Genomic DNA, 14,149 nt, shown 5'->3' with positions numbered 1-14,149 from the left:
TTTTTTTCTGAAGGTCAGTATTTCAGCCAAGATATTGTCAGGCAACTTAGAAGATCTGCCCAAGCTAATGAAACACAGGTAAGTACTCTGGATGGGCTCAGTGCAGCAAAATGGTTAAGTATGTAGGTTGCAGAGTTAGGCAGATCTCAGTTACAGATCTCTTCTAAATTCTTTGTGATATTTCAAGTGACATCAGTTCTCTAAGGCACAGTTTCCTCATGTGTACAATGTGGATAATGGTGACACCTGTATCATAGGATTGGTATCAGGATTACATACAATAAAACATGTACCAGGACACAGTAAACATGCTACCAAACTTGAGCTATCCACATATACATATAAGCATTATGAGACATGGACATCAGGAAGAAGGATGTCTTTTTAAGAAATGGGACTACATAACAACATGTAGATCATACTCACTAATGATACATAAATTCTTCACATTTCCCTCCTGAGATCAGAGAAAAGAACCACTCAAAACTGTAAATGTAGTAAGCTTGGGAACCCCATTCTACTGCAGTAACACATGAATGGTTTCTACCGTCAAGTCTTAGGGCTCAGGAATTCCGCATGGATTGTGCCTGGTGCCGTAATTTTCACCACATACAAATTCTTAAAGACATGGAATCTAAGAACACGGAATGCCCCCTTCTTGAATCTAAATGCATATTTGTTTCCTGGAGATCCTCTTTATAATCCCCAAGTCCTCCAAGAGAGTTTGGGCTTCTCTAAGCCAGCTCAATGTCAGTGATTCTAAATAGAGTCAGAAAGTTCCATGCAAGAGCTATACAGACCCTTTCTCCAGAAAATTTACCCACCACACAGGGGCTGAATATGACCCAAGCACCATCCTCACAGTCCAAGACCCTTGAAAGCTAAGACAAGAAACACTCTGCTGATGCTCTGTACTCAAATGTCCTTAAACTAGGTATATGCCCCAGAAAAATAAAAATAAATGACAGAAGTCAGTAAGTACAGGAACTTCCTTATTCCATATACCAAAAAACACCAAATCAAACTCACTGCCAGATAAAAATAAATAAATAAATAAATAAAAAACCCTCACTGCCATCGCACCGATTCAACTCATAGCAACCCTTCTTTGGGTTTTCGAAGCGATTATCTCTATGGAAGTAGACTGCCCAATCTTCCTTCTGAGAAGTGGCTGGTGGGTTAGCAGTCAAATGCCTTACACACTACACCATAGGTCCTTCTATCTCAGCATATTTCTTTAACATTTAATAAACTTCAGTTTAAAAATATTGGATTTTACAATTTTGAATATTCTCCCCCTCAAAACAGAAAGTTTGAAAAGAACTCAAATCACATTCTGCAGAATGAATTTCCTTCCATTAACCAAGGAACTCATTAGAACAAGAGGTAGCAAACTTTTTCCTGTGAAGAGCCAGAAGTAAGTATTTTAAGCTTTGAAGGCTGTATAATCTCTGTCATACCTATTCAACTCTGTTGTTCACTGTTTTGAGAAAGCAGCCACACACAAGTAGATGAATGGGCATAACTGTGTTCCAATAAAATTTTATTTATGGATACTGATTGTTTTGGTTACTTAGTGCCACTTTGACGAGAATATATCACAAATGGGATGGCCTTAACAAACAGGAATTTATTCTCTTACAGCATGGAGGCTTTAAGTCCAAGTTCAAAGTGCCAGGCTCCAGGGGTTGTGTGAAAGCCCCTCGACCTTGGACTTCAGTTCTGCCTTTTGGTCCCAGCCCACTGGAGCTAGAGGTATCTCTTCATTCAAGCAGCTACTGGCTGCTGAGGCTAACAAGCCCAAGGTAGACAAATAAAATGGCACAGTCCCGATGTTACCAGACCACAAGGCAGGCCATTCATTCAAGTCCACTGTAAGTCCCATAGTCAGCAGAGCAAGGCAGGCTGCTGAACGACTCAGCTACATGCAGGGTCCAAGCGTGCCATAAGCTAGAGACTATCTCCAACGCTTCTCCTTATGTACAGGAAGCAGACCACATCCCAAAGGCAGCTACTGAGCTGTTTGTGGTAGAGCCCACCACGGAAATGATTGCTAGTCTCATCATGGGGAATAACTACCACCAGCTGCCCAGCCACTCAACCAGCCCCAGCCAAGTTGACAAACAAATTTAACTACCACACTGATGAATGTCATACAATTTCTATGTATAATGAAATCTTTTTTGTGTGTTTTTTTTTTCTTTTTTTTTTTTTATTAGGATTTGGGTGAAGATTTACAGAGTAAATTCACTTTTCATACAGCAGTTCACATATACTTTGTCTCATGTCATTAACCAAAATTTACAATGCAGCAGCTCCCCTCCCACTTCCTCCCCATAGTTACCTCCTCCCAGTGTCCATCCCTTCATACTCTTCTGCACCCTGAGAGGTCCATTGTCTGCCAACCCTGTATATGATCTTGGATACACTCTCCATTTACACATACATAATTGTTTAGCTTGTTCACCCATCTATCCGTCCCTATACCCATGTTTGCTTTCATTGACAACTCAGTGTTGTATTTGCAAAGGGGTTCATATTTGTTGTTTGTACTGCCCATGTAACTCTCTCTGTCTTTCTCATCCTCAATGCTGCCATATTGGTCACTCACATTTGGTACATTGCCCTTCTCTTCACCCAAATCAATATTTATCTCTATCTATCTAACAGCATTCCCTCCCCTTCCCTCCCACCCCTGGTAACCAACAAAGAAAATGTCCTCCAATATATAAACCTTTCCTTAACTTTCACAATAACGGACTAATACAATATTTGTCCTTTTGTGACTGACTTATTTCGCTCAGCATAATGTCCTCCAAGTTCATCCATGTTATGCGGTGTTTTGCAGATTCTACATTATTCTTTAGCGTTGCATAGTATTCCATTGTGTGAATGTACCAAAGTTTGGTTATCCATTCCTCAGTTGTTGGACATCTAGGTTGTTTCCAAGTTTTGGCTATTGTAAATAGTGCTGCGATGAACATCGGCGTGCATGTATCTGTTCTTGTTATGGCTCTCATTTCTTTAGGGTATATACCTAGTAATGGGATGGCTGGGTCAAATGGTATTTGTATTTCCAACTTTTCAAGGAATCGCCATACTGCTTTCCACAATGGTTGTACCATTTTACAGTCCCACCAGCAGTGTATGAGAGTCCCAATCTCTCCACAACCTCGCCAGCATTTTTGTGTGTTTTTATTTCCACTATTTCACAATATAAAAACTATTCTAAGCTAAGCTGCAGGCAGGATTTGGCCCATGGGCTATAGCTGCATTAGAATATTTAAGATGCTACAGGGGGAGAGAATCTCTGCTGTTGGAGTGTCTATATGGGACAACAGTGACCCCTTCACCACAGGTTAGTGTGGAACTTACCGATAGGGAGTTACACATAGGACCTGCCAGCAAGGATGCTGCCCATAGCCACTGCAGTATTGCAGTGACTGGACAACCTAATCACCTGAGCGCTCCTTAAATACATGGTCAACAAGCACTCCAGATGACTCTGACGCACACTAAAATTTGGGTCCCACTGGTTCCTGTCTGAGGCTAAGTTTGGATCTCCACTTGAGATGCAAGCAAATTGCAAGCAAGGCCATCTGCTAGAACTCTTTCACACCCACAAAGGTTAGAAATGGCAGCCTGGCTTGCTTGAAAAGAAAAGTGAAGTAAACATAAGGGCTCCATTTTGCAGAAAACAAATTAAAGTCCAGGCAAGCATTTTTTAAAAAAAAAGAAAGGATAAGATGTCTCAGACTTGCTTCACAGTAATTCAGTGTGCGGAGTGGGTGCCAAAGGGACAGGGAGGCTGCATCTTCTGACCTCCTCTAACTCCACAAGAGGAAGACAGAATCACTATCAGTAGCCCAAGGCCTATTCCTGCAAGACCAGACATGCTGCCTCCCTCCAGCCCTTTCACCAACCCTGACACCAACTATTCCTCCCACAGCACCCATCACCTCTCTGCTAGGTTCAACAACTCACTGCAGTGGCCATACAGAACTCACAGATTATGGGGTTTATTAGGGAAGCAACAGGCTACAATTCATTCAGAAATGCACTCAGTCTCACACAGCCAGCTGTCTCACTTAGCGGCCAGCAGCTGCTAGAATTTAAGATGCTATAGCATCTCTCTCTGCATTATGTGTCTCTCATGTCTCTCTCTCAGCAGTGTGTGTCTCTCAGGAGCACGTTACTCTCAGCAGCACGTCTTTCTCAGCCAGCAGTCAGAGAGATTCCTTCTGCCTCTAGGAGGGCTCCTTCTGAGCCTGGCAGAGCGGCCAAATGAACCAATACCAACATCAGAATTTTATACACCAGAGAGACAGCCAACTTCCCAGAAAATTACTCAGTGCTACACGCAACAGAAATACCCCAGATGGATAACTTTAACAATTAGGAGCTACTCGGTTGCTCATGGCAAATTCCACCATGGAGTTTACAAAGACTTATGGCTAGAAAAGCCACACTAAGTAATTTACTACACAGCAGTTCAGCAGAGATGAAAAAAGACTGAGCCATGACTTACTAATTTTTGAAGATGGGAAATAGATTCAAGGCAGTTCATTAAAATATTTTCTCTACTTTTATATGTTTTAAACTGTCCATTAAAAAAAGGGGGAAAACAGGAAGAAAAACCCTTGAGAAAATGCTCTCCATTTCAGGGATAGGTTTTTAGGTCTATACTACAAGTATTTTACATAAATACCTAATTGTTTTCAGTTAACTGCCTATGAACAATTCTCCACCGCCCCCCATGCCCAGGGAAATAAAAAGTGGTATTGCTACGTTGCCTCAGTTTATGCTTGTTGAGGCTGCCCACTTCTCTAGCTTTTCTTTTTACCTTGCTGCCTGTAGGTGCCAACCAACCTCTTTTCCATCTTGCCTTAGACTTGATTCTGTCTCTGTTCATGTAAGTGTGGCTATCTCCCTGGGTTGCCATCCTACTCCTCTGTCTAAATATCAGAGATGAGAGAGGTGGGATCCTGTTTTCACCCTTTCTGGAAAGTGTAAATGGAGTACTAAAATCAAGACAAATCAACAGGAAAGAAAGCCTCCTGACTCCCCTGTGTCCCTGAAGTGCACATTCCATAGAACAGGTACCACCTTTCTTGGAGAGACAACACAATGGAAAATTGGTCACCTGAACCATTTACCCTTGAGTGACCCAATTCAATCTTCCTAGTAGCACAATTCATTCATTTCCGACAAATATTTACTGAGCAAAAATGGTGTGCAGGATCTGGACATGCCTAAATAATGCTCCTGCCCTCAAGGAGCTTACTCAGTGAAGAAGCCATCACATAATACAAGATTTCTAATAAAGAAAGTTATAAGTGTAGAGTATTTGGAGAAAGGAAAAGTCCAGGGTACTTTGATACTGTATAACAGGTGGACTTAAGTTAGAGATGTCTTCCCAAAGAAAATGTCATTTTTTCCATTACCACTGTTAACTCCTACAATGAAACCTATGTACACCAAAAACCCACTGCCAGAGTACACACTGCTATGAGTCAATTTTGACTCACAGTGCCCCTACAGGATAGAGGAGAACTGCCCAAAAAGGTTTCCAAGGCTGTAAATCTTTACAGAAGCAGAATGACTCATCTTTCAGAAGCAGAATGACTCATATTTCTCCCATGGAGCGGCTAGTGGCCAAACCACTGATATTAACAACCGAATGCTTTAACCACTCTGTCACCAGAGCTCATAAATCATATATATATATATATATATATATATATATATATATATATACACACACACACATACATACACACATCTATATACACATACACACACACAAATAATTTGCTGAGAAATTATGATGTTTAATGCTTTGATTCTTAAAGGTTCTCTCTCTGTGTTCAGGCACTAGTATCGAAATCTTAATCAATTATTCACAGTGATTAATTCAATCTGAACATAAATTTGTTAAATCCCAGATTTAGATTTTACAAATTACCTTTAAGAAAAAAAATAATTGGTCTTCTGAGTTTGTCATTAAAAAAGTCAGAATGTATTATCAATCTTCTTCCACCAAAACCAAACGTGCTGTCAAGCTATAAAACACCACACACAAGGCTATAAATATATAAGAACACATAGAAAAAAACTAGGCAGACCTCTGAAATATTAGTGAAATTTTATCCTAATCTGCCATCCTGTGCTAACAGAAAGGTGGAGAAGAAAAACAGCAGTCATGAAGTCGATTTTGACTCATGACAATCTCATGAGTCAGAGTAGAACTGTGTTTCATAGAATTTCAATGGCTGATTTTTCAGAAGTAGATCATCAGGCCTTCTGAGATGCCAAGCAAGTTAACTGATAAACAGTTAATAGAAAGATGGGGGATATATAGTAGCTAAACTACCAATAATCTCACTTCCAATTAAATCAATAGTTTCAAATTTCCCCCATAGCATAAAACTTGAGCAGTCTTGCCAGTAGAGCACTGGACAAAGTTAAGTTACAAATACAGAAAGAAAACCCAGCCACTGAAAACCCTATAGAGAACAGTTCTACTCTGACACATGTGAGGTCAACATCAATCACAGTTGACTGGATGGCAACTGGTCTGCTTTACGACAGCCTCAAGCCCATTCAAGCAAGCCCTGCTGGTACAGTTGTCAAAGTGCTAAGCTGCTAACCAAAAGGTTGATGGTTTGAACCTACCAGCTGCTCAGACGGAAACACGTGTGGCAGTCTGTTTCTGTAAAGATTTAAAAGGTTTACTCTGTCCTATAGGGTCACTATGAATCAGAATCAACTTGATTGCTACGGGTTTGGAAAATTCTGGTATAAAGTCCATTCAAAACTCCCAGGTTACAAACTCCTAATCCAGATAAATACCAAATTAGGAAATCAAGTCTAAGATTATAAGCAGTTGAAAGAGGAGAAGAAATTAGTATGAACTGAGTTATTTCACACACCAGCTGCTGTCAAGTTGATTACAACTCATGGTGACCAAATGTGTTATCAGGGTTAAACTGTGCTCCTTAAGATTTTCAAAGGCTAATTTTTCAGAAATAGATTGCCGAGATCTTCTTCTGAGGTGCCTCTGGAGTAGACGCAAACCTCCAACCTTTCAGTTAGTAACCAAGCACACAAATCACTTACACTGCCCAGGGACTCCATCTATATCTTGTTTAGAGTCAGTGTTTGGACTCATAACATTCCAAAACACCTTTTCTCGGTAGGAGATAATCTTAACCAAAGACAATGGGATATAACTGTCTAATAATTTTTTATAATATTAAAAAGTGCTTTCATCTCTTAAGCAGCCATACATGGGCTATTTGTTAGGAGATCAAAGAAGCCCACTGTGTGAGTGCTTAAAATAGATTCTTAAACTGATCAGAAAATCCACCAAGTCACAAAAAAATCAAGAACTGACTGAATTTAAAACTGTACTCTCTACTTGAACCAGGCATGTGTGAATTCCAGACAGCTTGGTAGTTCTCATACCCTCAAATGGCTGGAGTAGCTAAAAGGAAAAAGAGGAGGGGGCCACCTCTAATAAAAACTAATACTTTGATAAGGGAGAAGCACAATGACTAGATCCATGACCCTATTATGCTTCAAGTAGGCAGTTAAAAGGTCTTATGTATTTATGGAAAACCTGCTAACGAATAAGTCTCAGCATAAAATAATAAAGAAAGAAAAACTGTATCTAAGCCACTAAATTTGGTTGGGTTTCAGTCTAGATTAAATTGCCCAGTGAAACAATAATACACTTACTCAACCTCTATAGGGGAATTACCAATAATCAGCACCCTGTTTTTGCCCTGATTTAGGAAGCTTTTATGAGAAATATATCCACACCCAGAGAATGAAAACTATGGACAAGTGCAGGTTAGATCCTCTAAACTTTAGCACTATTCTAGCTACTTCCTATGAGAGTTGCCATCTAGTGATTTTAATTTTTTTAAGCCCAGGCGACCTGCCAATTTAACACTAAAACCAGACTAACAACTGATTTTTCTTATTGCAACATCCCTAACAAGTCCTATGCTTTACCTCTTTCCTTAGGTTTCAAATAGCAATTCTCATTTTCAAAATCAGCTATCATATTTTTACATAAGTAACACCCATTATACTTTTTTTGCAAACAGGCACAACTTCCTCTAGCACTCACTAGCTTCCTATAAGCAAGTCGTGAATTATATGCAAAAGAGCTCTGGTGGCACAGTGCCTAAGGTATTTGATTGCTAACCAGAAAGCTGGTGGTTCAAACCCACTAGCCACTGGTCGGAAAGAAGGCCAAACAATCTACTTCTGTAGTGCTACTGCCTCGGAAACCCAAGGAGGGGTCACTATAATTTTTTTTAATTATATGCAAGAATACGATAATTTGCTCTATATTCTAATCTAGTTAGAAGCTCTTTTAGAGCTGCCACTGGTATTACTCTTCTCCACAGTTCCAAGAGGCCAAGTGGCCAACTGAAAGAACAAAGACTATGAACATGAAAAAAAGGTATGTAATACAAACAAGAAGTAACGAGAGACAAAGTAACAAAGGGTCAACTCTACACTTTAAAATGTTCCAGTAACCAAAACTTTTCCTATTCTTCGGCCCTAGGCAGCAACTATGCCAAAATAAATGGCTACAGGTGAGAAATAAAATTGCACTGGGCAATATAAACTCAGTATTTTAGATGCCAAAACTCACTCAGTATCTTGCCCTCACTACCACTAATAGAAAAACTTGAAATTAAAGGTGAAGTTGATCAGGTGAACCAGACTCAAGAAGTCCTTTCTGACCAGTGTGCCCAGGCCTGGAGCTAGCAGACAGATAGCAAAATAGACAGAAAAGCTGACTATTATAGATATAAAATGGCAATAGATAGTAAAAGCTGACTATTCAAAGAAAAAGAAAATACCAAGGCAAATTCCAACACTCTACAGATACCTGCTCTTTCATCTGGACTCACACCTTTAGCCAAAGATATTTCCCTAGGGTATCCTTTTGCCAGATAGTTTTATTTAAAAATGACAATTAGATTCTGATTGCTATAGGCTCTAAAGGCATGTTTCACGCTATACAATTCTGAGCTTTTCTTTCCTGAACTTGGCAGCCTATACACAAACAAAAACTGACAGACTACTCTTCAGTTAACACTCACTTTGTAGGATCCTAAATTTTGTACAGGCAGTTCCAGGATGAATTAGTTTCATTCAAGTCGAATTTGTACATAACTCTGAAGAGTTAGGTGCAATTATGTACCCAATGCTACTCAAATGTTTGTGTTAGCATATAATGTGCCTTTCTATGAATAAAAAACATTAAAGAACACTTCCACATACATTAAAACATCTTTCACATAATAATACAATAATGTTTCGATATGTGTTACAAAGTAGCACCGGTTTGTTAAACTACTTTATGTACCTAGAATTCTCAACTTTAAGGGGGTTGGTTAGTAACTCCAATTGGACGTTAGAAACCTGGGGATTGCTTGTAACCTAAATGTCATATCAGACGGCCAAGGTAGTGTTTCTGCTTTCTTAAATTTGAAAATTCATGTTGACTCCCAGCAGAAAATTTTAAGTGGCATAGTTTTCTTTCTATAACATCCCTCTAAGCATTTATAGCAGTCTTTCCTCTACTGATGTTTGTCCCAAGAGGGTCAGACATGAAGGGATCTGGGTTAAATTCACTGCCAAGTCCCAGTGCTGATCATGGAGCAACAGTAGGATGCCTGCAGTACTGCAAGCCAGCTACCTATCACTCGACACTCATGCTGCACCTCGCCAGGGACCCACTGAAGGGTTCTGGGATGCTCCCCATTACAAATGTCCCCGGAAACCAGATTTTCAAAATGCTCTGCCCCTTCCCCTCCTTCCTCATCATGCAGCATGTTCACATTGGGGAAGAAGTCGGTAAGGTAGGCAGAAGTTTCAGGCCCTGTTGCAGCCAGCAAGGAAACTTCCCCAGGACTTGAAGACATTCCATCACGGGGGCTGGACTCACCTTCCCGACAGAGCCCCATGACTTCGCGGTTTTTCCCAAACTCCTTGAAACTTTCGTCCAATTCCGTCCCTAGGAGATACACACACACAGGAGGAGGATAGAGGCGAGTCAGTGGCCGGAGTGTGACGCACACCCACGCACGCACGGGTTAGGTGTGGGCACCTCAGCGTTCCCCAACTGGGCGATAGCATCTCTGACCCCCGAGGGGGCGGACCACAAGACGGGAGGGGGAGGGGAGACTTAAGATAAGGAGGGAGGTGGGGTCATGAGGAGGACGAGGGCGTGGGCACTCACCGTCCTTCCCAGGAAGTTTGGAAGCCTCGACCCACAAATTCCACGACTGTCCCAGCATCGCTTCAGGACTGGGCAGGGACCTGCGCTCCCCGACGGTCGCCATTGAGGTGGCGGCGACGGCGGCCGAGGTAGAGGAGGCGCCGGAACCGCCGTCCTCCGGCCGTAGGCGCCGTGGCGGCAGCGGCGGCTGCCGCTGGGGCTGCGGAGGCTGTGGCTGCTGCTGCTGCCGGGCGGCCGCGGCCGCTGCTCCGCCCGCCGCCACCGCCGCTCGGCGCAGCTCCCCCCTGACGTCATCCGCGGCCCGCTCCGACATTCTTTCCGCTCCTACAATGTAACAAAAAAGGGGGAAAAGAGTCGCGCGGGGGCCGCTTTTAAGGAGGCGCCGGGGAGTTCCGGCGGCGTGCGCGGCCCGCGGGCCGGGTGGGGCGTGTTGACAGCGCCCCCCGGCTGCCCAGCCTCTCTAACCTCACCCGCCTACTCAGGGGCCACCCCCCGCCCCGGGCGCAAAGTCCGCGGCGCCGGCTAGCTTTCAGTTTCGACTCCGGCGGCCCCTCGGGGCAAGGGACCGGACGCCTGGCGGCCCGCCACCAAGACATGGGGTCCTGGCTCCGGACGCGGAGGCCGGCGTCCGGAGCTGCTTGCGCCCCAAACCCACGTCCCACCACGGAACACCATGACGGGGAGACCCGACACGTGCCCCTTGCTCCCGGGATGCCCACCCTGAGGCTACTCGCATCACCGGACCCGGCGACCCCGTTCCTTCCTTCCGTTCGCGCGTCCGTCCGAGCGGCGGCGCCCGGCCGGCTCCCTTAAGCGGAGGCGCCTCCCGCCGCCTCCTCCCCCTCTCCGGGCCCTCCCTCTCCGCTCGCTCCGGCGAAGTTTGCACGTCAAGCCCCCGGAGTGGAGCCAGGGCGAAGTCGGAAACGCAGCCACCTATGGGGAGTCGGCCGACCGGGCCACCACTTCGCAGTTGGGCCCTCCCGCGCCGCGTGCAAGTAGGGGAGGGGACGGAAGGGCCATGGTTGGGGGCACTTTCCTTTTCGCTCGCGGTCGGCCGCGCTGCTGTCAAAACGTGAATGGGGAGCTACCACTGACAGGATGCCTGTCCCACTGGAAACCATCCGCAGGCTTGGAAATACAGCCCAGGTGTCCGCCCAGGTGTCCACCCGAAGCCTTAAGCGCGCACTAAGCTGCCCACGTGTGTAACCCGACGCGGTCCACCGCGTTCTCGGTGTGGTGTGAGTCGGAGGGACGTGAATACCTGGTCCAGCAAAGAAGGGACGATGAAATCAGTGGGTAAGCGGGAATGGAGGAGATTGACTGAGGCGATCCTCACTCAGTAACCAAAATTTCCCTATTTACCCCATTGCTCTTGGAAGTAATTTATTTACCAAGAAAATAAGAGAAAAAAAATGGCAATTTTAAAAAATACTGTCTTCTAACTCGAGTTGTTAGTATCTTTATGGTTGTCTTTCTTGACCACGGCAATAACACAGGGATTAGAACACAGAATTAGAACACAGAATTCTTAGAAAACTTGAGAAAATACTGTCCTCTGCTTTTGTTTACTAAAAACACTTAAAACGCTCCCAACATACTCACAATTTTGCTTAGGCAACAGACTAATGATATGAAAATAAAAGATTACTTAATGAAAATATGGGGCATACTTGGAACAGTAGCAGAACACATCAAATACTCAGTGATGCTATTATTTCAAATGGACATGAAAATTTTAAGCTTGAGACAAAAAGAATGATTCTCATTATCATGCTTCACCTGGCAGTAATATCAGCACTCATAGCATGTGTATCATAGCAGCTGCTTTACAGGTGCATTCTCTGACTAGCTGGAAAGGATGTGTGGACTTATTCATGTTGTTTTCATTCCAACATCTGGTGTGATGGAGGTGGTCAATTACTTGGAAGAAACAAAATAAAACTTGCAGAAACATAAACCTGTTTAAGTAAGTACAGAAATTAATAAGAAAATGTTAATGCAACTCAAACTTAATTCAGGGCTCCAATGGAGAGGATTTGTTTTAGGTTCAAAATTTAAATGCTTTTAGTATAGGTACGTGTGTGTATTTAATTAATAACTTTTTTATTTTAGAAAGATTTCGACATAAAATTGTAAATTTTTACACAACATCAAAAAGTGGGATTATAAATACTTCCTATTCTTATCTGAGAAGTAGTAAAATCAAAACTTAAAAAACGGGAGAAGTGAGTGGACTTTTTTTAACAAATCATTTCTGAAGCTAACTTCCTATATAACTGCACCTATGAGAAAAATGTAAGGGTCAAATGTGTAATTCCCATGGCAACATTAGGGCTCCTAATTCTTAACACAGGCCATAATTCTTGGATGCCCCTAACGAAGACTTTCAAGTTTTCATTCATGCCAAATGATTTTAAAAATCCACATAATTACACAAAAACATTTTTTTCCCCATTTGTTAAAATACACAATGAAGTACAGTGAAATTTGTAATTTGTCATTTAAGATAGACGAAAATTTGAATTTTAATGGCATTTGGAGCTGCAATTAGAAAAGCTTAAGGCCATCCAGTTATATAGATACCAAAGACAGCTTGTCTTATCTCTGAGAGTAGTGGATGAGAACAAAAATGTGGAGGACGAATAGCAAATGTGAAGCACAGTTCCACTTCCTAAAGACAGTGCTTGATAACTCCCTTTTTACATGTGAAAATACTTCAGATTCACTATTATGACTTCTAGCTAATGGGGTCAATATAGAAATTTTACAGTAGCACAACTTGTGTCCTAATTCCTGTTTGATATGCCACCCCCCTTTTTTCTTCTTCAGCTTTTCATTGGTTTAAAAAGAAAACACAACAGGGATTAAAATGAAAAAAATATCAAGTATCCTCTTACCATTGTGATAGTTATTAAGGGAAATTATTACTAATATCAATCAATTATTGAGAACCTACTACCAGACATTCTTTATCTTGTCGTCCCAAATAATATTCACTATTGTGTAAGGCAGAAGTTGTATTATTTACAATGCACCAAACCGAAAAAAACAAAAATGTACTGCCATCAAGTCAATTCCAATTCACAGTGACAGAGTAAAATGACAGAGTAAAACTACCCCATGAAGTTTCCAAGACTGTAAATCTTTACCAAAGCCTCTTCTTTCTCCTGCTCATTTACAGATAAGGAAAATTAGGGAACGCTCTCAAGTCTTCCTAGCGTCAGATGCTGACTTCTCTCCTTACAAGCTGTGTAATCTTGGACAAGTTACCTAATTTTTCTGTACTTCAGTATCCTCGTCTGTAAAATGGAGATAAGGTAGGCTTCATGTGGTAGTTAAGTTTGTGTGTCAACTTGGCTAGGCCTGGTTGAGTGGCTGGGCAGCTGGATATAGTCTTTCCCATGATGAGACTGGGAATCAGCTCCATGGTGGAATCTACTGGGAGCAGCTGAGTAGCTAGCTGCCTTTGGATATGTGCTCTGCTTCCTGTATATAAGGAGAAGCTTTGGGGAATGGTCTCTAGCCTATGGCACGCTTGGACCCTGCATGTAGCCATGTCGTTGCTCAGCAGCCTGCCATACTCTGCCGACCTTGGGACTTACAATGGACTTAAGTTAATGGCCTGCCGTGTGGATTGCTAACATTGGGACTGTGCCTTTTTACTTATCAACCTTGGGGCTTCTCAGCCTCAGTAGCCAACAGCTGTCTGAGTGAAGAAATGCCTCTAGCTCCAGTGGGCTGGGAGTAGAAGGTCAAGCTGGACCCCAAGGTTGAGGGGCTTTTACCTAGCCCCTAGAGCCTGGCACTTTGAACTTGGACTTAAAGCCTCCAAATTTTAAGAATAAACTTCTGTTTGTTAAGGCCATCCCATCTGTGGTATAT

General features: G+C 42.7%; 1 protein-coding gene across 1 annotated transcript in view; it reads right to left on the bottom strand.

Moving 5' to 3' along the window:
• The window catches only part of ATXN7 (ataxin 7), a 103,739-nt gene extending 93,159 nt beyond the window's left edge, over positions 1–10,580 (bottom strand). The window contains exons 1-2 of the mRNA XM_007948075.1: positions 10,268–10,580; positions 9,974–10,042 (exon numbers count right to left, since the gene is read on the bottom strand). Coding sequence (XP_007946266.1) covers positions 9,974–10,042; positions 10,268–10,580 — 382 coding nt within the window. The remainder of the gene's footprint in view (positions 1–9,973; positions 10,043–10,267) is intronic.
• Positions 10,581–14,149: the final 3,569 nt, after the last annotated feature.

The sequence above is a fragment of the Orycteropus afer genome, unplaced genomic scaffold (assembly GCF_000298275.1).
Source record: "Orycteropus afer afer isolate SDZICR_OR568_19922 unplaced genomic scaffold, OryAfe1.0 scaffold00201, whole genome shotgun sequence".
NCBI lineage: Eukaryota > Metazoa > Chordata > Mammalia > Tubulidentata > Orycteropodidae > Orycteropus > Orycteropus afer.
This window is presented reverse-complemented; position numbering and strand designations above follow the sequence as displayed.